General features: G+C 49.2%; 1 protein-coding gene across 10 annotated transcripts in view; it reads right to left on the reverse strand.

The window, feature by feature from the left end:
- The window catches only part of Nav2 (neuron navigator 2), a 669,303-nt gene that overhangs the window by 142,872 nt on the left and 503,675 nt on the right, over positions 1-22,756 (reverse strand). For all 10 annotated transcript variants that reach the window (XR_010049935.1, XM_063256804.1, XM_063256802.1 and 7 more), the window contains 4 exons: positions 20,362-21,466; positions 16,385-16,497; positions 10,767-10,875; positions 8,514-8,903 (listed from right to left, as the gene is read on the reverse strand). Coding sequence is in view for 9 of the 10 variants with exons in the window: in XM_063256804.1 (XP_063112874.1) it covers positions 8,514-8,903; positions 10,767-10,875; positions 16,385-16,497; positions 20,362-21,466 (1,717 nt within the window). In the remaining variant the exon portion in view is untranslated. The remainder of the gene's footprint in view (positions 1-8,513; positions 8,904-10,766; positions 10,876-16,384; positions 16,498-20,361; positions 21,467-22,756) is intronic.

Genomic DNA, 22,756 nt, shown 5'->3' on the forward strand with positions numbered 1-22,756 from the left:
ATGTGGCTACTTAGTCTGGTTAGCAGCCAGCCAGCTCTGGAGGAAGGCAAGACCCAGAGGCCAATAAGCCAGGAGAGCTGGGACAGGATAGGGGTGCTGAGGACACAGGCGGGAACCTGTGCCTGTCCTTCCCTTCTCTGGTTCCTTTATGCTCCTAGTCCCATTGGTCGTATGGCAGGTGAATTTAATGTAAAAATTCTCTTTCACCCCACAGGACATCCATCTCCCTGACCTCAGTCTGAGCCCCACTCTCTGGACTCTGTGATCAGGTCAAACCGGAGCCCAGCCCTCCCTCCTTGAATCTCTCACCCTCCCCTGCGCTGCTGCCAAACTCATGCACCCTCATCCTATTGCAGTTGACTTTAGTTGAGCTGGATTCACAGGTTTCTTCTTTGGTGAGGCCCAACTGGCACGTCCTGCAGAGGCTGCAGCCGCTGCTGTGGTTTTGGGGGGCGAATGTTGGGGTACGACCACCTGCTGCCTGCCTAGCCCAGCCTGCCAGGTGCTGTGCTGAGAGTCACAAGTAAGAACTCACATCAATCGCCTGAAGTCACAGTCCTCACAGTGGGGACATGCTGCAGAGCAACGAATCCAGATCTGAGTAGTGCCCACTGTTTCCTCTGTCCCGCCTTCGCGGAGGGGGTCTCTATGACCCAACAGCATTCACTGCCTCCCCACAGGCCTCCTTAGTGCCTGCTTAGACTGACCCACCCAGGCCCCAGGCCCCATTCCATGACCCCCCTCTACATCACTGACCCCCCCCTAGCAACCATGTCTTGCTTGCTTCCTGTGGCCCTAGGGCATTCAGCACAGGCTCCAGCATCCACCAAACCCAGAACCACATTCAGAATGGGATTTTGGTGCCTTGTGTGGAGGAGCATCCCACACTGCGAGGCAGAGGGAGGGTTTCCAGGTTCCCACCCCAGGACCGTAGAAGGTTACAGGACTGTGAGCTCCTAGCACTGCGCTAAGTGGGGGAAGCTGGGGGGCCAGGCCTCAGGAAGGATCTAAGGATGACTTTCTTCCTCCAAAGCACTTCTGTCCCCTTCTCCTTTTTCTGCCCTTTCAGATACAGGGAGAAGTGGGCAACACTCAACTCCAAACCAAGCTAGGAAATTCCCAAGAAGCTGGGCCCTGCCTAAGTCAAGTTTCCTGAAAACAAAAAACAAAAACCGCATTTTCTTTTTTTCTCTTCCCCTTAAAGTAGCTAGTCAACATTTGCCCCTAGACAAGGGTGACGTTCTGGGCTACCAGTATCAAAGCCGTATCACACTTCATTTCTCCACAGGGCTGTTCTCCAGGAAGTATGTTCTTAATCCTGCTGTCTGCCTGCCAGAACTGTCCAATGGTGAACACAGGAGGCTTGGGAATGCCAGGGAGCCCTTCTCCTGCCCACTGGCGGTGTCTCTAATGTTCTTTCTCCTCTGGTCACACTGCCTGCCCTGCTGCTGGTAAGATTCAGAGAGTCCTCAAGCTCAGTAAAGATGGCAGATCCACCATGGATGGAAGACACACACATGGTGACCTCCCCAGCCACTGAGGATGAGTATCCAAGCAGCCAGGTCCATTGATCAGCCGAAACAACCACGTGAGAGGACTTCCACCCCGTCCTCCAAGGGCACAGGGGCCGGAGGTTGACTTCATTGCCTGTAACTGGTGATCCAACAATCGTGCCTATGTAATGGACCTGCCACAAAAACTCCAGACTATGCACTGTGTACCCCTTAACTTGCCAATACACCCCCGCCCAAGTGTCCATTTGTTGCCCTTTTGATGTAACTTATAACAAACCAGCAAAGTAGCTAAAGTTTCCCTTTAGTTCCATGAACTAATAACGTGCATTACTGGACCTGGGGAGAGGGTCATGGAAACCCCAATTTGTAGACGAGGGGCTAGAAATATGGACAACCTGAGAACCTGCTGCCTGCTATGGCATCAGAAGTGAGAGGTGACAGTCTTGTGTCTGTCACCCATGAGGTCTGGGGCAACTCTAGGTAGATGGTGTTGGAACTTGTAGACCAGGCTAGGGTACAAGACTTGGGTGGCATGCCCAGGAAAAAGTCCCCCATCTAGTGCCCTGTGTCCTGGTTGCTGTGACCAAGGAGACAGGCTTCAGAGCGGGCTGCCTACAAAGGGAGTCTCTGTTCTTCCCCCATCATCCATCTTCCCGATCCCAACAAGCCCAGCCCCATGGCTGGCTGGCTGCCAGGCTGAACCTCCAGGCCTTCTAAGAGCCCACAAAACTGTGATCATTTCAGCAGGATCAGCTTGGAAACCCAAGAACCTCTCCCTTTCTGTCAGAGAAGCTGCCACACCCTGATTCATGGGAACCTGTTTGGCCCCAGGGTGCATGCTGGCTTCCTCTCCCATCCCTTTGCCAGGAAAACAGCCTGGCAGGGCCACTCAGAGTCTGGCCTGCAAAGCCGGAGGGAAGAAGTCATCAGATATGAAAAAGCCTTTCTTTCATGCTGTCAGTACCCCATTTGCTGTCTGCTATGGTCTATGGTGTCTTGGCGCATTAGTCAGCTTCTCCTCACCATCACAACTACCTGAGAAAACCAATTTAAAAGAATGAAAAGAAGAAAGGTTATTTTGGGTCACTGTATCAGAGGTACCAGTCCATGGTCACTTGAGTCCATGGTGAGGTAGAACAATACAGTGGGGAACATGAGATGAAGCAAATTGGCTCATCTCATGGTGGTTAGGAGATGGAGGGGGTTCAGAGAGCCTTCAAAGCCACGCCCCATGACCTACTTCCGTAACCAGGTCCCACCTCCGGAAGTTCCCACCACTTCCGGCAGTGGCACCAGTTGAAGACCAGTGTTCAACACAAGAGTCTTTGAGGGCATTCTGGGTGCAAACCACTGAGGGAGAAATATCTGTTCCACTGCACTGGGTGGAGGAAGGAAAGCGCAATGGGAGTCTTTGTTTTGGCAAAGGGCCCACAGTGCTCTGAGTAGCTCTTTCCTGCATGGCCAGTGTCAGGCTCCTGGGGACAGAGGCAGGGTCAGAGCGCAAAGCAGGCCAAGAGGAAGGAAGACCACATGGCTGGCACCTCCAGTCAAAGGGGCTCCCATCTCAGTGCGTCTTCATCTAGAGGGATGGAACTGCTCTCACCACATTTAGGATTAGTATCAGTTATAGCAGCACTGTAGCGCTCAGCAGATCCGGTGACTGCAAACCATAGCACGCCAGCCAATGCAAAACCCGATTACTCCAGATGGATGCGACTCAGCCTTCACAGTGGGCAGCAGGTGTGGGTGTTCTGCCTTTCACACACACACACACACACACACACACACACACACACACACACAGAGTGATTCTGGTGTAGTGCTTTCAGTGCCGCCGTACACAAAGCAAGGATCAGGGGATCCCAGAGGAAGAAAGTCACTCCCTCTGTTTGGACGAAGTCTGAGATGAATGCAGAGAGGAGGGAACCTGGCAGGCCACAGAGGGATCGCATGGGGCCTCCTGCCTGCTCTCACTGTCACATGCAGAAGCCTGGGCCCCCAGTTCCCTGCTGTTTGCAGGAGGGGCCTCTGGGAGGTAATCAGGCTGCCTCAACTCTGCTGTTTAAGCCCCTGAAGCAGAGGGTGTTTAATGACAGCAGCCTGAGATGCCTGAGTCACACTCTGACCTACGCATCAAGCTACAGATCATTCAGCAGAGATGGGATCAGGAGTCGATCTGTCTGTGCCCACAGCTGCTGATGGACCAACAGAATTAGGCTGTCAATAGCTAAAGACCAGACTGCTCACCCCACTTTCTCTCTGCTCACCCCACTTTTTCTCGCCTCACCCCACCTTCTCCTGCACATGCACAGGAGGCTGTTGGAGAGGCATTTAAATTCAAAGTCCTTACTCCTGAGCTACACTAGCAGAGAGACTTAGCCTAACACAAAGGCTTTTGTAATCAACAGCTTTGGAAACCACAGCATCATAGCCTGCTCTGGCCACTAGAGGGACACCATAGGCTGAGTTGGTGTCCTCCCAGTGTTCTATAAATAGAAGTACTGAGCCACACAGCTGGCAGTGGTGGTGGGAAGTGTTGTAAGTCCAAGGTTTCTGCCAGGACTGGCACCAAGGATATAAATACCTACTCTGCCTTCCACTCTGGGCTTGGAAAACTAACGAGCACAGTCTGCTTTCTAACAGTCCCTAGTGAAGAAAAGAGACAGAGAGACAGACAATCAGACACACACACACACACACACACACACACACACACACACGCATCCTAGATTCTCTGCAAAGTGCCAACTTCTAGCTCTAACTCTCAAAGGGGTTAAGAACTTGTTCCAGCTCCCCCAGCACAGCCACTGACTGTCACATGTGCCGGTCCTTAAGATCATACTGTCTGACACCAGTCACTCTCTCAGACCTTCCCACAGCACACGAAAGGCTCAGGCACTGTTTCTGTGTAAACCAAGATGACCAGCTATGTCCAAGACAGGGTCCAGGAGGACACCATGGACTTGTGGTGTGCAGTGGGTGGGTCAGGTTCCATGGACAGGAATTCCGGAGTGATGGCAGCCTGTCCCCAGGCACAAGGCTCTAACTTTGGGACAGGCAGGTGACCTGGGGCAGAGGTGAGGGAGCCTATGGCTGCATAAGTCAGAAAAGTCGGGTGAGGAAGGAGTATTACGAGCCTTCCCTATTCAGCTAACGAGTTTGAATCTGTCCCCAAAGGCCACAGATGTCTTCAAAGGTTCTTGAAGACAGCTTCTGAAGTTACATTTAAATGATCATCTTTTTCCCTTGAAGGGATGGATATTTATATATTGGAAGATTACACAACTCAGTGCTTCCTTTGAAAAGAAAAAAACTCTTCAAAACACATGGATACTATGTCTACCCCTTTAATTTTATTCTGTACCATATGGTACTCTTGAGTTCTTAGCCTGTGAGCATAGGATTGAATTCAGAGATCAAAACTTAATAATAAGAGACATATTTGCCTGTCCTTATAATTTATTTTCCACCACAGCCCATGCCCAATTTACCAACCTAATGAAAAGAAGTGGTGAGCTCAGATGAAACTTGTAAAGCTGATGAGCCTGGCATAAGCTTGGCGCAGTCAGGGCTTTGATATAACACACAGAAGACAAAGAGGTTTTTTCCATCAAGTTCTAGCTGCACGCCACAGTGATCAAATCATTGCAGCCCCACCCTTGAGAGAACTGCAGGTCACGCATTTGTGCACAGCACACATAGCCAGCAACAAACACCAACTAGAGACATCACAAAATATCCACTACAGCAACCTGAGGGACAGGGCCATTGTCAAAAACTAGCATTTCCTTCCATATTAGGGTTCCCATCTGTACACACTGTCGCTCCGGCACCAGTTTTCCTCACTGACACATCACACACACATCAAGGCTAGGTTTTCACTAAGCCAAATGAACATCCGCACGCAAACTTCCATCATTTCCTGGTTTCCGAGGGCACGAGTGTTGGAGGTGGATATGAGATATAGGACAGCTGTCAAGCATCAAATACAGCCTCCTGTATCTTCCTGAGAGAGGCAGACACCATAGCACAGTGATGCATGCATATGCATGCTTCTAGCAGCCCAATTCATAGTAGCTTAGTCTTGGAAGCAGCCTATATGCCCATCAACAGAAGACTGGGTAAACAGAATGTGGTACTAATGCACGATGGAGTACCACTCCACTATAAAGAAGGGTAAATTTTAGTATTTGTAGGAAAAGGGATGCATCTTGAGATCCTAACGTGAAGTAAAATAAACCACACCCACAAGCTTAAATGTGGCACGGTTTCTCATATATAAGAAATCCAAAGCATAAGTAAACTAAAGCAAAATAATAAGAAGATAATAGGAAGTGGGGAGATAGGTATTTCACAAACCGGAGATCAAGAGATGGAGGGAGGAGGAGGTGATGAAAAAACTAAAATAAGTTCTTTTTTTCCCAAGACCTTGCACTTTCCAAGCAGGTGCTGTGCCGCTGAGCTGTACCCCAGGCCCCTCAGATGAGTTCGTGTGGACCAGCGCCCCATGATGAATGTAATCCCATGTCCTGAAAACATGTGGCCCATTTTCAGTATTTACATTTACAACCTTGTGTGGTGGATAGAAAGGAAAAGAAGCGGGTAGGGGAAAAAGACACGTGGTGACTTTTTGCCTTGGTGTCAGCAGGTAAAGGCAAACTGGTAATCTACCCTTGTGACAGAACCTGGGGCTTTCTTGCAGCTGGAGACATGCTGGACAAGAATTCTAGAATGTTCTGAGTCAAGGGAGCATTAAATGACCTCTGGGTCCTCCTCGTTTGAAAGGTAAATTTCTACAGTGAAAGGGCTGGGAAGAAAAACCAGACCAACCTTCTCCAGTTTCAGTCATTGAGTGCTTTGTTTACATTTCTGCGCTTTTATCTACACTTGCTCCAAGCGCTATCTCACACGCTAAAAATGTAAGCTTTGCAAAGCAGACGCTGAAATGTAAACGCGTTTGTGAGCTTGCGTTTGGGTTACCAAAGAAACCAACCGCTTCTCCTGCCACCGACAGCGCTGACCCGGAGCTTGCAGTGCCCCAATGTCTCCACCTTGTGGTCAGTACCGGCGCTACAGCAAAAATTAATTCCCTAACCTATGCAGATAGTTCACAATAACAGGTACAATAAAATAAGCTTTTTACGATGGGATAAAAAGGTCTGAAAATAACCACATTTTAGTATAGTAAAGTGAATATTGGTAATGTTAAACTTGAGGCCATTCTGGATACCAAAAGTCTTCTAAACACTAATGAAAGATTAACATGTGAAATTCAGCCTTAGCAACAGGTGATTAGTACTGTTTTTTATGTTTATGGCAGACTAGAAACACAAACATATGCTCTAAATTGACCAAATAGTTTAACATGCCTGTGCCTTAGCTTCCCAGACCTTCTGGATAGCAGGAATTGTTGTAGGTAAGCATTTGGTGGTTCCTGTTTTCCTAGATTTTATTATCCAGGATGGTTTTAAGTGATAGGCTGAAAACCAAACCATCTCTGAGCCTACACTTTAATACCATTTTAAACGGTATGGGGGCACACACCTGTAATCTGAGCAGCCCTGGGGGCAGGAAGACTGAAAGTTCAACCACAGCCTGGGAAATTTAGCAACTTCACAAGACACTGGTTCAAAATCAGAAATAAAATAGGGCTGGGGATATAACTCAGCGTGAAGGCCCTGAGTTCAGTCTCCAGCACTGAAAAAAAAAAAATCAGGTAGACAGACAAAAGCTTCTAGAGCTATGCAAAACTAAAGTAATTTCGAAGTGAACACCAGTTGCTGGGCTATCTCAGCACAGCAGTAAAATCTGGATGAGGTGGTGCGGGGTACAGGAGAACTCTTTAGCTCTGGGCTTTGCCTCCTACCAGCTGCATAACCCTGGGCTAATTAGCTCCCCTTCCTGGGCTTTGGTTTCATGGTCTCTAAGTTGGGGGCTATGATTTCTGTGCCTCCAGGGGCTGCCGTAAGGGCAGGGTACCACAATACGTGTAAAGCGTGGGCACAGGGCTTGACAAGGGCAGGGAAGTCAACTGGAGCTAAACTCACTCCCTGAGGCACCTGACCATGGTGTTCCCGGGAATGAGCCACTGACGCTATTCCTGATTGTTCTTGTCTGTAATTTACATGGCTAGAACAGTAGCAGCACGACAGTGAAGAACCTCTGGGCCAATCACAGCAGAGGTTAAGGAGTCTCAGCAAGTGGGGTCAAGCGATGGATCTTAAGGCTACGCAGTGACCTACATGAAGCCACCGCCAAGCAGCGAACAGATCGGAAAATGGGGAGGTCAGCTCTGTGGCTTCCTCCACTCATCCACCCCCATGTCTGTCACTCCAGCAATATTCACAAGCTCCTGTTATGTACAGCACATGCAGGATTCCGTGGTGAACAAGCAAAATCCTGCTCTGCTTCACAGTGTTACTGCTGCTGCAGAGAGCAGGTGGGGAGACCATAAAAGATGAGTGGGGAACCAGAACAATCTGAAGCAGTGATTGCTCTTTCAAAAGAGCCTGAGTGAGGCAGAGGATTCAAGCAGGGCGCAGGACACACACTGCTTCAGATCTGATGGTGAGGGTAGCAGCTGAGTGACAGGAGGTAACTACTCCAGCCAGGGACCTGTGGGCTACAATCCAGGTCCAGAACCAGAGAGCAGAGACGGGGCCAGAGAGAGCTCAGGGAAATGGGGAGGCTCAGGGAGGCTGGAGGACAGCAAAGACAGACACAGTGAGGCATCCTGGTGGGCATGCGGTCTAAGGGCAGGTGAGGGCCAGGGCCTGCAGGACCAGGCGAACCCATCCCCAGTGTGAGCTTGGTGAAGGGAACTGCCAGGCAGCTTTGTTTCCCAGCGTCCCTTTGCAGCCGGTGGGACAGCAGGGTTACCTGCCACGCCTGCACACCAGGCTCTTCTGCCTCCCACCGACCACTGTTCCCCAAGGCAGGGAAGCCAGGGCCAAACCACTTCTGACTCCTCCCAGGAGGAGGCACCGGGCGGGCACTCACCCGCTTGTGATGTCATCAGTCCGGATGTTTTTGCTCAGAACGTCGCCATCGCTCATGTAGCCTGGAGCGTCCATGCTGATGGTTTCCAGGTCCACCTCGTCACCTGCCTTGTCCGAGACATCCACGTGGCAGATGCTGCTGCCCCTCGAGGCCAGCTGCCTTCGGAGAGGCGCTGAGTACACATAGCGGCCTGCCTCGGTGCTGATGAACCGGCTGGCATTGGCTCGAGGTGGGTACCCGTTGCCCATGGAGGGGGCATCTCCCGCTTGGAGCCGAGGGCTGGACTGACCAAGTCTCCAGGACAGAGGAGTGGGCCTTCCAGTCAAGCTGAGGATGCTGCGGCCACTTATCTCTGTGGTGACGCTGGTATCAAATGTAGTTTCCAATGTGCTGCAAACACAAAAGCAGCCTGGGTCAGACCCTCACGAATTGGTATCCTTAGCAGTTTAGGTGCTCTTTAATTTTTTTTTTTTACAAGCGTGAAGAAAATGCCATACACATCGAGTGGGACAAAACCAGGCAGCCCCGGTGTATTTCCTGTCTTAAAAATCAAAAAGGCAAGCCATGTTTTTGTGTAATATTCTGTAAAACTCACGGGAACTTTCCCCTTTGAAACACTGTAAAGATACTCTACCACTTGCTTCCGTGAAATGATCTGAGCCACTAGACTCTTCTTTTGTTGGAAAGGAAACAGGGCGAACAGAGAAGGGCATGAAGGTGCCCACCTGCCCATGCGTTTAGGGCTTCATGTGGCCCATCAGTCTCTAAGGGCAGGGTGTCCCAACCACCTGGGATTCCTAATGCTACCTTCGCGTGTGCAGCTCTTCCTGGCTGGGCAGGTCGGGAGAGCCCAGGTTTGCTAACCCTTCAATGTCTGTCTCCCCCAAACTCTTGTTTCTTCCACATTTTGTCTGAAAAGACCAAGAAAGATTGTCGGACGCTGGGCTGGAGTTCCCTAAGAAATGGAGCTCCATGGGCCATAATCTGCCAAGAGATGGAGCTCAGATTGGGCACCTGAAAGACTCTCGAACCCCGTCATCTTTGAGGCCCTGCAGGCTCTGTGTGCCATAGTGGGGCTGCTCCTCTCTGCCTACTCAGAGCAGCACAAGGTGCCCTGACCGGGCAGAGTACATCTTGCCTCGCGGGAAGAATGCCACAGCCTTTTCTCCATCGTGATTACCCTCAGTGTAAGGCAAGAAACCCATCAGGATATGATGTACCAACATGAAGTCAGTTTTGGACCTAATCAAGGAATCGCAGGGCCCCACATCCTGGGTTCCATTTCTTTCCAATACCTGAAGACTTAGCAGAGCCCCATCCCAAGGCCCCTGAGTTCACTTTTCTTTGCAAGGACCACTGATGCCTTGAGCTGCTTTTACTCCCCTGTTTCCACCCTGGAGGTGGCCTCACTTTCTGCATGTTGAGCCCGCAGGTCCAGCTGAGGACAGAACCGCAGTGGTTTAGCTGAATCTGCCAAATTGTTGACCCTGGGGAGCCTGGTCTCCTCCCTGCACTGATTTATCAAAGAAACAGAAATTGGAGAAGCAACGGAGGCTGCCTGGGAGTTCAGCACGGGAACCATTTACTTCTCTTTGATTTCTAAAGCCAAACACAAACAGTTAAACCCCATCCTGCTGGAATCACAAAGGCCAACACACGTTCTGTCAGTCTGTCTGTCAGTCAGTCAGTCAGTCCTATCCTCTTCAACTTCTTGCCCAACAAGGAAAACAACCTGATAAACATTTCTGAGGTAACCCTAGACCCCATGCAACCAAGCCAGAGTTTAAATGTAATCGTAGGTTTTTCATAAACATTTCCCGACGCGTTTTACTCATGTGCGTGACGAACAGTGTTACAGGGTGTTGGGTATCAGAGGACAGGGTAGGAATTCAAGTTATTCGGTTTATCACAAGGGTCAAGTGCAGTTCACCTCCCTTTTCAATAGCGTGATACAGTTTTGGAAAATGCAAGCGAAGTGAAATTTAAATGGAGCAGTTCCACAATACCGGCCATGGAAGGAGTGTAGTCACCCTTTGCTCGGGGGGAGGAATCTGTCCACGCTGATATCTGCTTGCTATGCTTCTATCCTACGTGTTTTCTGGCAGGCTTGTGACTTCTAGCACATTCGTGGAGTTCAATTGATTTATTCTGGTTATTCACTGACTCATTTACAGTTGGTGTGCACAAACACAGGAGAAGCTGTGAAAAGCAACCTCCCAGCTAGGTCAGCCGAGCAATTGGAGAGGCTGATACCTGTGTGTAACCTGAGTTCCCCGTAAACTGGACATGGTCTCTTCCAAGTTCTGCCGCAGATCAGCGATGTTCTTCACAGTCCGCAGCCGTCGAGCCTCAGGATCTTCCCCTGGAAACAAGAGGGGAGAAGGTGACTTTAGCCCAGTGATGGACCGTGAGGGTCACCAAAGCAACAGGGAATCACAACCATGACCTCCACTTGGTCAAATTTCTGGTTTGAGGTAGATGCTCTGGGAGGATTTGAGAATCTGTGAGAATCAGTGAAAGGCTGAATGGATACCTAAGAGAAAGGGAGGGATTAAATTCAAAGAGTTCTCACTCAGGGTCACTCCGGCGGAGGGCTGAGGTCTAGCAAAGCGCCGAGGCTAAGATGCAGATTTTCCTACTCTCTCCTCCGAAGATGAGTACAGGCTATGTCTGCCCACTCAGGGGGTTTTGCTCTGCCCATGTTAATGTGCATGTGGCATGCTGTTTTCACACCTATTGCTGACGTACCCTCATTTACAAAAAGAGCTTGTGGTGACTAAAAGACCTGAGCTCGTGAATCACCCATAATTCTAAAGAGGGAGATCAGTGTGCTCCTCCTTGTAGGACCCATTACGTCACTTAGAATTGGAGTCAGTGGGGACTGACTGTGGTTAAGTTGTGGGCAGGGTGTTGGCCTCCTTCTGACTCCACATTCCTAAAATAACCATGGTAACAGCACCCAGCTCAAAGAACAGCAGCAGGGACCCCAGGGGCTGAGCCTGCGAGGCCCTCTCCATGATACCCACTGCAGGTTCTCAGTACACGCCCGCAGCACTGGGGAGCAAAAGCAATCAGGGAAAGGGTGGGGCTTTCTCTATCAGGACCACAGCCTTCCACTCTCTGGGTAAAATCTCCCATCAGGCACTCGGCCGAGCAGCGTTTGGACTGGTGCTAATGTACCACGGGGACCAGGCCACCCACCAGCAAGAGCCACGTGTCTCCCTGCACCGTCTCGCTTTGGGGTTTTTGGTGACTCTGCTTCTCTTGGCCTCTCAAGGGAAGGGGAGAAGGGAAATCACTATAATAATGATTAAAGGCATCAAAGCTTCCCCTCCTCTGAGTAATTTTAGGGAGGGCTGAGCAGACCGAGGAACCACAATTAATGGTTTTGAAAAGCTCATGACTTTTCAAGTGCTGAGCGATAATTTGTAAAGAAATTTCCTTCCAAAACATAGTACATGAGCGCAGTGGCTGTACAGTAGACACCAGGTGGAACTTCCAACAGCTGCCAGCTAGAGGGCCTTGAGCATCTGAGAGCTGTCATGGTATTAAACTTCTCTTTGGGATAGGGAATGACTTCACTGGGTTGTGTTCAGCCCACCAGTGCCTGGAGTCTGGCGGGGTAGACCAAACGACAGCCACTCAATTATGATGGAGGACACTTACTGTGGCAAACTCTCTAATCTTGAAAGAACAACTGCTTTTCATTTTCTACCCTGCTTTGAACCAAGGGTGATTTGGGAGGCATTTTATCTGAACACTGCCCAAACTGTACTCCCACAAAAAGTGTGCATACTACATATACACACCTATGGATTTTCTAACAAAAGCAGTGATCAAAGTCTTATTTCATCTTCTCCCTCATGGCTTTGGAGGAATGTAACTGACACCTACCTTTCAGGCCAGCAATTTCCCACTGATTTGGCTATATTTTATCTGCTGAAAAGGTACTAACCCTTAGACAATGCCAGACCCCGCAGTGGACATTTATTAGAAAGCTAAGGGTAAGCATTGGTGTTCAGATTACCTCCATTAATCACAGGCAAAAGTATATTTACTTATCCATGTCATGACTAATGATGGAGCTGCCTGGGGAAACTAAAGATCTGGGCTGAGGATGTAGTTTGGTGATTAGAGGCTGTGCTCGGCATGTGTGGGGTCCTGGGGTTCCACAACCAACGTTGCAAAACAACACAGCAACAATGAAAGAATTTACGGATTGCCTAGCACAGGTCTGGACAGTGTGGAGCTTGAAAGAAAGCTATAGGCTTTGCATTCCCATGAAGATGTGAACTGTGGCACTGTCACCCAGTAGCCACTAGACTTGGAGGAGGATTCCTGTCCTAATTTCATCTGTAGAGTGGGAATAAAATGCATCCCCAGAAGGGTTCCCATGAGACACAGAAGCGAAAGCTTAGTATGTGTGTTCCGTTTCTCTCTTGGGGTCCCACCGGGAAATGTTTCCTTCCGTCACAGCCCCACATTAGCCTAGGTTCCTTGGTGATGTAGAAACACAGGCAGGGGTCCACCTGGTATACTCAGGAGTCCACGTCCTCCACAGCCAACTATGCCCCTTCACACAAGGGCTGGAATGTAAGATTCCCACCAACCCCAAGCCTGAGTATTACGGCTTGTACCTAGATGTCCCCCTAAACCTCCTGCAGTCACAGGTGGGGCTTTGTGGTGGTGGCTGAATCTAGGATGTGGGACACTAGGATCAAGGATGTGAATGCTGGGATCGAGGGTGTGAGTGTCACCTGCCCTAAGAGTAGGCAGCCTCCATAAAATACAAGGGACAGAAAGTGATGTTATTTGCTTTTTGGTTGTTTGCTGCTTTCTGCTTTGCTATGGATTTTTCCTCTATGATACCCCTCTGCCATGCCACCCTGCCTTGGAGCCAGCTAACTATGGACCGAACCTTTACAAACTGTAAGCCAAACAACCTTTCCTCCTTTAATGTGAGCTGTTGGATAGTTTTCTCTCAGCAATGAGAAACAGTAACTAAGACAAGAAAAGCAAAATCATGGCCAAGCTCCGGGGAAACAGGAGGGCCCTTTCAACTCCTTTAGAGGTCTTAACAAACTGAGTAACTTAGGCCCTGTCTACCTGCAGCAAACATGAATTTGCCAAGGAAAGCCCTCCCTCCAGCGCCTGGCTGTGGTCAAGAAAGCACTGCATTTTCAATCACTTTGGCCAACGTAGAGGGCATCACTGTATTCCAAAGGAGAAACAGAAGGGACCCAGGATATTTATGTGGAACAGGAACGCTTGAAGGACATATTACTCCCTGGAAAAGGGCAGAACTTGTGTCTGTGGATTGCAGCAGGCTAAATAAGAGTCAGTGACTGGAAATGTAAGAATAAAGAACTCTATTATTTGTTAGAGCCAACAACTACAATCAAAAAAATGGAGAAGCTGCCCTAGAGAGGAGTAACTTTGTCACAAGAGATGTACAAGTAAAGGCTGAAAGATGATACATCGAAAGGTTTACAAAGGATTTGTGGACCAGATGACGAGTAGGTGCCAATGGTTTCTTCTAACACTATAATCAAGAGACACTTCGCAAGCTAAGTGTGGAGGTGCATGCCTGTAATCCTAGCCTTCGGAAGGCTGAGGCAGGGGGATCATTGCAAGTTCGAGACCAGCCAAGGCTACAAAGTGAGCTCGAGCCCTGCATAGTAAGACCCTGTCTAAAAAGATAAAAAAAGAAAAAAGATGCCCTTTGAGCCCCTAATACACGACCATACATGATGCAAAAGCCCACCAAGGGGGGGAAGAACTGAACCGCTGATCTAATAGCCTCCCAAATGCCCATCTCTAAGTATACCACCATCCACTCCCACTTCAAAGGAAGGACTGTGGGCATTTTATCTTGTGCTATCCAGGGTCCTTATAAAAAAACCACAGTCTAGTCATACATACCCTCTTTCCTGCTTGAGCAAAAAGATGAGTCGCTCTGACTGAAAGGATTCTCACTAGACAGAATACCAAACAGCACACGCCCAGGCACGCCCTGCTCATGGCCTACAGCTCAACAAAACGAAACAAGGCCGGCTGGTCCGATGGCAGTGGGTTATCAGAACTTATTAACATTAGTGTCACTAACGTTGGTATACCACCCCCCCCCCACTGCTAAATTTGACTGGCTTTAAAAAATAATAATAATAATAAAAAAACAAAACAAGGCCAAAGCAAACAACAAAGTACAGGTGACATAGGAAGAAATAGAGAAATCAGGGGAAGACCACAGGCTGCAGTCATCGCTGTGAATCTGAGCATTATCTGGAATGTTCCCTGGATGCTGGTTTTGCTCCTCAAATATGGGTTCTGCTGAGACTCAGTGTCCCAGAGGCACCTATGCTGCTCTAGGACACACGACAGACTCCTGCCTGGAGCTCTTAAAGTGCCTGGGGAGAACACGACCCGGAATATGTGCGGAGACCCGAGCAGTAATCTGATTTCTGTGCCCTGCATCTTCCTGTGCTGGTCAAAAGTCCGTATGCGAGGCAGCCCCAGCTGAGACTAGAAGGACATGTAAAATCATCCCCAAATGTGGGGCCCTGAACCATTCTGATAGATCTCTTACAAATGGCTTGAGTTATCTCGGCACCATTACTGTGCCAGGCCAGGGGAACTCGAAGGGAAACAAATCAATGCCCTCAGACCCTCCAGGATGAATACCCAGAGCCAGTCACTGGGTGGCAATCAATTCTAGCTGCAGTGTGGCTATTAAAGTGGTGTGGTCATGGGCATTTAGTCTAATAAATGAATCTTAAACGTAGATTCAATTCCTACCCAAGCCCCCGAAGTGGTAAGATAGGAGAGGTATGACAGGGCCCCTGCTAATGACATGGTTTACCACTGCCCTTGCTGATTGGAAGCTGCCAGAGCACAGGGTGCAGAGCCAGGGGCACGAAGGAGGCAGAGCAGGGCTGCGTGGAACACTCTAGATGAATTCTAACGCACAGGCTTGAGGTACAGCTCAGTTGTAGAGCATGGGCCAAGCATGCGTGATCTGGGTTTAATGTATAACGTACACACACGCACACACACAGATTCTACTTCAGGTCTGAGGTTTCTCCTTTGAGAATGTTTCAGTATAACATCAGACAATCTGTAGAATTAGCAATATGACAGCTAGATTTGATGTTTTGCTTTTTGCAGGACTGGGGATTGAACCCAGGGCCTTCCCTCTGAGTTATATCCGTGGCTTTTTTTAAATTTTTGAGACAGAGTCTTACTAAATCACAAAGCTTCCCAACTTAGGCTTGAATCTGTGATCCTCCTGTCTCATCTTCTGAGAATGCTAGGGCTGTAGGGATGTGGCATCCTGCCAGGTAGGGATTTCATGTTTTTATATAGGATAATATCCCTATAATCACCATTATTGTGGTTATAGTTAAATAAAATATAGGGGCTTTTTGTGGCTTTTTTTTTTGTTTGCATTGAAAAAGCATGCCACAATCATCTTTTGAATGAATAGAAAATGCCATAAACACACTTTAAATCTGTGCTTCTAGAAGGAATGGGGTGGGGGAATCCAGTATTTTAGAGTTCTAAATCTTGGTGAGCTGAAGAGTAAATGTGAAAATTCAAAGTGTCAGAGTAGCCCCAGGTCCAGAAATGAGTGAATCTGAATCTGTCTTAAACATCCAATTTGCCAACAGGTTAAAGATGCATTTACGATCCCAGGGAAGAGCCAGGAGAGAGAGAGTAGGTGGAGACAAAGGGGAGACACCCAGGACAGAAAGACCCAAGTGTTCAGCTCAGGTATCGTGCAGCAGCCAGGCCACACCATCCCAACATTGGCTGCTTGGGGCGGGGAGGTGTCTGGTCGCCCATGTCCGGAATCCCCAAAGCTCCACACTCACCTGTGCGCTCCTCCAGGGCAGGCTGCCCACTCTTGTTGTAGTGGCCAGGCTCCACGCTCACACCCGTGGGGGTGGACTCGGCAGTGACATTCCCCTCGGTGTCTGTCTGGGACCTTGGCACACAAACCAAAGCATACACGTATCACAAGAGGCACCTAGCACATGTGGGCCACTGTGGTGTGGCCACAGTGCTCACCATTCTCCTTCAGTGAGAAGCTCTGCGCACACAGTGCTTAATAACATATTAGCCACAGGCAGAGAAGGTTCTAAGAACAGAGAGCCTCTGAACTGGAAAAGACGAAACAGGCTTCACCCAGGGGAAGGAGGCTCTGCAATCCCTGCCTAGGGAACGCTCTGCTGAACTCCTTCAGGAAGCCACCTCTCAGCAGACCTGTATTGCAGGGTACTGGGTGCTTTGGATAATTTAGCCTGTGCAAAACACAACTCTTAGGCAACCAGCATTGCCGGCAAGTGAAGCATGAAGACAGCCTCAGCCCCCGCAGTCCTCCGACCAAGAGGCACTCCCGGGAAGGTGACTACAAACCCAGTCGGGAGTGGGTGCCAAGCAGCTGTGTTTGCCCTCTGCTCTCTGATTCATAACCCAGATCTTCTGACGTGAAAGATCTCACCGATCAGTATTTCAACACTTGACTGAAATCTGTACTTTCCCAAGCCTTCCTTATGCCCTTATTTGTCAAGCAAATTCAGGCAATGGCTTCTTGTGATGTTTTCTTGCCCCAACTATTTGGACATAACACACAAGATGTAATTATGCTCAGACGCATAGCTTGCATGTAGCATTACATCTTCATTAGCACCCTAGACTGATTCAATGAGGTTTCACTACCTGGGAAGAAGAAAGTGAATTTTATTTTTTCAGTGCTAGGGAATGAACCCAGGGCCTCAGGCTAAACCTGTGCTCAAACACCCCTAACCCCCAAGAAACTGTTTGACAAGTACATAGGTGGGCCATGGGATTATACCCTACTTAAAGATAAACTTTAAGCCACCCACCAATTTTCCCTCCTTTGCTCTCCAGAGGTCATGCCTTCCCAATTTTTCTGTCATCAATATGAAGGATAAATATTCTCATAATTCCACTTTCCCACTGGACCCCACAGACAGACTCCAACCAGCATAAATGCCTTCAAACAGGTACCCTGCTTCTAGCCCAGAGGTTGCAGATGGCATCCAGGAATGGAAGGAGCCCATGGATGTATTCTTACTGGTGTGCACAGTATTTTAAAGTTTTAAAGCTGGCTCGCCAGTTATAATTTGGGATATTTACCATTTAAAAATTGGACAATTATCTGAAGTTCTGCCTAAAAGAAGTCAAAAGAAGGAAGCCTGAAGAAACCAGGCACTTGCCTCTTGTCGGGTGCCACCTGCTGGTGACAAACGTGGCAGTCCCTTCTTTCATTGCCCAGCCAGCCCTGCACTTGTATTACATCTTTGGACCTGGATCCAGTGTCTCAGCCTGGAACCTCCCCGACTGCCAGCCTTCACCTCCTCATGCTTTTTTCTCCGGGCACCTACTGATCACAGTGTGATCTGACCCCACCTCTTTCCTCCTCAGCTAGGTTGAGAGCTCTTTGGAGGCCAAGTCAGCTCAAGTGAGTACAGAGTAGGTGTTTGAGGAAGGGGTACTGATTGATAAGTGGAAAATACGTCAGTCTAGGAAGATGCCAGGTACTAGAAAGGACATTAGACTTGTGGTGTGAACATGCAGCGTCAGGTCCAAGGTCCGTGACTCAGGAGTCATGCAAAGTAAGTCACATCACCTCTTGGAGCTCTCCAGCTCTCATGTGCATGATGGAAATAACAGCAACTGCCCTCCAGGGACAAAAGTCAAAAAGCTCATTGTCGAATGACAGACACATCTGAGTTGATACATATAATTAATCTGGAGCGGCTTTTAGAAATGACCCTCTCTTTCTCAGAACATTTTAACACAGAGGGGTTTGGAGGGGAAGCCCTGGAAGTTATACAGGGAGCCATGAACACGGGAGAGCAAATTTTAGAGAGGAAGTGTAAGCCTCTTTTAAAATCCCCTAATCCACTGTAATCTCACTCGAAGACAATGAACTCAGAGAGACAAGGTGATTTAGAGTCAGGACAACACTGTGACTCACAGCCCGGTGCCTCTAGTCAGACAGATTCCGGTTAAACACGAGCTCCTCTATTACAGCTCTGTGGCTTGAAGCAAGTGATTTAATTAGTTTAAGCTTCAGTTTGCGTACCTGTAAAATAGAGATTTTAAAAGTAAGCTAGCTCACGGATTCGGGGGTGGTGGGGAGAATTATGTTAGGTAAGACATGGAGAGCCTTTAGCTCAGGCATCCTGCTCCTGTCCAAGCACTCTTCTCCCCAGCCTCTCTCCTCTGGCTCATCTAGAGAGGATGTCATTCAGGGTGAGCATGGACAGTAAGAGGGAGCTTGCAGGTGTCCATCCTGGAAGCTTCCCTTTCTCCTCCTGCTCCCCAGGCACATGGTTGTATCACAAGTGTTTCCTCTGATAGAAAAGCCTGAATGAGTAATCATAAGACTAAGAGTAATCATAAGAGTAATCATAAGAATCATAAGGTGAAATGTTTTACCATCTTTTAAGTGATTGCAGTCAAAACAGAAAGGGAAGGAGAGGATTGTTGGTGATCAAAGGCTGTCACGTATTTTAATTTTAAAAATGCAAATCATGGCTCTGTGCATGGCAATTTGAATACAGAGTACCAGGAGACTATTAATGCTACTGGAATTGTAAAAATTTCGTGGGGGAGCAATTCAGTTGTTTCCACGCTTCAGAGAACATTGGTATTAAAAGTTGTGCATATAAACAAGTGGAGCCATTGTGTAAGCCTCGGTACTGGTCTGGCACTGTTAGCTGAGCTGATGACTTGATTTAATAACATGATGACCATCTCTCAATTAAAAAGAGCTGTGTGACCTTCACTGAAGAGGATGCTAAGAGAAAATGAAGGAGGAACCAGGTGAAGTCTGAAATTCCTTCACTGGGTAGTCGCTGGCTGGTTTTACTCTGAATAGGAAGTGGGATAGAGCTCATAGAACACAACTCAGACAGGGAAAGAGGGACCACTTGGTTCTTTGGGAAACATACAGACACAGAAAGCTGAACGAGTCAGTGTGAGTGTAAATCCCTGGGCTAGTGTGTGATGCATGTATACGTATGTGCATTTGCATTTGATATGGGAATGTGTACTTGTGTCTATACTTATGGATAACTGGCCAACTGGCCGTGCATATCCACACCATGTGCACACAGAAATGTACGTGTTTAGTCACATGTACATTTAGGGGAGGAGTTGCAGAATACATGCAGGGAGTGTCACATCCAATAATTAGCCCGCTTCTGTTGTGTACAGGTTATTAGCTGTGATCCACCTGTGTACTGTGGCCAAATGCACTGCATATCTGCACATTGACTGAGCACTGAGAGCAAAAGCCGTGGGCTTGCTCGGGACCAGTGCCCAGAGCCTGCACCTGCCCAGAGAGCTCTGCTGCGTGCATTATGGAGACCTGGACCCAGGCGTGCTCACCCAGCCAAGGGACGTAATGTGGGCCGAGGAGCCAGAACTAATGAAGCAAGCAACATCTGGCTCCATGGGGGTCCTGGGGTCCTAAGGATGCAGCGTCAGAGAGATGGGGAGAGTAGCTGCATGGGGAACAGAAAAACAATAGCAGGCTCATCTTCCCAATACAATGCGGGTTCTGCAGGCCTTCATGCTTCTGCTGCTTCCGTGATACCCCGGTCCCACAGCTGGGGAACTCCTGCTCAGCCTGGGTCAGCACACGTCTCACCCGTGGTGAACCTGACCATGCTGCAAAGCTGTCTGCTCACACTCACTGCAGATGTCTGGACTAGGAGTGAGTCACCTGGCACCTTAGCTGTGTGCTGCTGTGCTCCCAGAGGGCCGGCTGCATTCTACCCTCCCAGGGCCCAGCAAGGTGGCAGGGCTCTCCTACCTGTACAGGAAGGGTGCAACCGTGGCAGTGTTGGGATGGCTGTATTGCTGCTGAGGCTGAGGTAGCTGAACACTGACAGTATTGCTTCCTATGGTCTGGGTGCTCCCGACAGACCCACTCACGGTCTGGCTGCTAATGCTATGATTCAGAGTGGTCCCAGCCGAGGCTTTTCCCTCGGAGGATGCCAGGCTGGAGGAGGAACTGGAGTGGCGGCCATCGAGCTGGGGCTTCTGGGATGGGAACCCCGAGCTCGGCTTCCCATTCCGGCTCCGCTCCCCGTCCTTGGGAGGTGCAGGGGCACTTGGGGACTTCCCAGGCATACCCTTCATCCCCGGTTTCGGTATCCCACTGTGAGGAGAGGCAGTGGGCTCCTTTTTGGTGCTGCTCAGCTTCCCTCCTTTGGGGATGAAGCTGGCGATCTTGGAGGACTTTTTTGGCATCTCAGTCACAGCTGTGCCACTGGGTTCTTCCTTGGGCTCCTCCTTGAGGTCCGGTCTCTCAGTCACCGAAGCTCTCTTGGTGAGGTCCTTGCCTTTCTCCTTCTCTTTCTCACGCTGCTGTTTTTCCTTCTCTTTCTCATTGCCTTTAGGGGAACTCTTCTTGTTGGTTAGAGCCCGGCTGAAAGTCCGTTGGGCGATGCCCTTGAGTGCAATCTTGGGGCTGCTGGACGCAGGGCCTGTGGTGGCCAGTGTGCGGCCCGCGGTTTCCAGCTCCTCGTTCTCCTCGAAGCTGGGCAGGATCTCAAGTCGCTCACAGCTCGCATCTCGGGACCCAGGGCCCTCTCCTGCCTTGGAGCCTCCTTTGCTGTTGAATAGTTTTAGCTTTTCCAGCATGGACTTCTGATTGTTGGGAGCTGGCTTCATGGCTTCGGCCGTGGGTCTGGGGGCCTCGGGCCCTGGAGGCTTGACGGAGAGCATAGCAGAGGTGGCGCTGTGTTTGACACTGAGTGACTTGCTGCGCCAGGGCTTGGAGGCGGCTGTGGCGGGCTGGGGGATGGCGGAGGACGCAGCGCAGTTAGTGGGTGCAGGGGTGCTGGTGATGTCCAAGGAGGGAGGTACATTTTCGCTCATGCCGGGGTGGGAGGAGGCTGAGCTTGTCAGTGATTCTGCAGAGATAGAGAAAGGAAGGGGACCCGAATTACATTCGCTGCCCTGATTTGGAGAGGAGGAAAGGCAGGTCTAGCTATACAGCCAATCGCTCCCAACCCAAATGCCCTACAGGCCCATTGCCTACTTTAGGGATCTCAAACATAATTCTGCTTCCTCCCACTCTGCAGCAGGCACGGTTTGTATCTCCTGCTCCCAGCACCATCCCATTTTGATGGCATGTGCTACCCAAATGCACACCAGTCTTAACAGTGACAGGCACAGAGCACAGTCCAGAATTCAAATCGAAAGCAAACCACAACCGTGCCACTCACCCAACCAGCATGGTGTAAGCAAGGTGTAGGAAACAGCCATTGCTTTTGAATTATTTAACCCACAATTCCATTTCCAGATGATGTAACAGAATCAAGTACTATCCAACTTTTAAGAAAACAATGTGGCAGAGACATTAAAATTAAACAGACAAGAAAGAAAAAGGGAAGAGAAAAGACAAAAAATCTTTAGAGAAAAATAATTACCCATAAAAGTTGCTAAATTCTACCAAAGCATGAAAGTTATTTCTTCATTGACACTTTCAAAGATTTGCAAAAATTATTCAGGCTGGACTTAAAAAACGATAGTACTTTATTTTGGCTTAAGAGAGTGATCTATGCACATGGCTTCCCCAAGGCAAAAAAACCCAGAAAACCCATAGGTTATCTGAAAGTCAAGGCTTCCCCTTGGCACTCTGTGTGTTTCCCTGGCCAGATTCTTTTCTCTGAAATGCCTGGAAATATTTCCAAATAAAAGCCAGTGTTATTCTGGGAAGAGGGGCTCCCAGCCACAGCCACCAAGGTGGCCACCAGTGTCACAGATCTGGAAACTGTGGCTGCTGGGCAGCAGCACTGCAACCATCAGTTCTGTTTCCCGAGGGATGACTGCAAGACAGAGTGGCAGGAAGAGGAGACAGGCACAGCCCCAGAGCCCGGTGCCCACCACGCCCCATTCCCCAAGAGCAGAGCAGACGGGACGTCCCCCATGAACCCCCGCAGCATCTACAAAGTCACAGTGACACGACTTACCTAGCAGCAGCTACTTTCTCCTGCAATGATTCCCTAGGAAAATTTCTCCAAGCAGAGAAGCTGCCCTTCCAATTGTCACAAGTGTTTTCGGTTAAAGTGCTCATGTTTCTAATTAACTTTTGTCATCCACAACTACTCCAGTGCCCAGAAGCCTGGCGGGATTAACGGCTGCTTCTTCCTCTCCTCTCTCTCTGTCTCCCCTCCCTCTCTCCTCTCCCCTTTTTAATA

The sequence above is a fragment of the Cavia porcellus genome, unplaced genomic scaffold (assembly GCF_034190915.1).
Source record: "Cavia porcellus strain 051 isolate PalLab524CR breed Dunkin Hartley unplaced genomic scaffold, mCavPor4.1 scaffold_9, whole genome shotgun sequence".
Taxonomy (NCBI): Eukaryota; Metazoa; Chordata; class Mammalia; order Rodentia; family Caviidae; genus Cavia; species Cavia porcellus.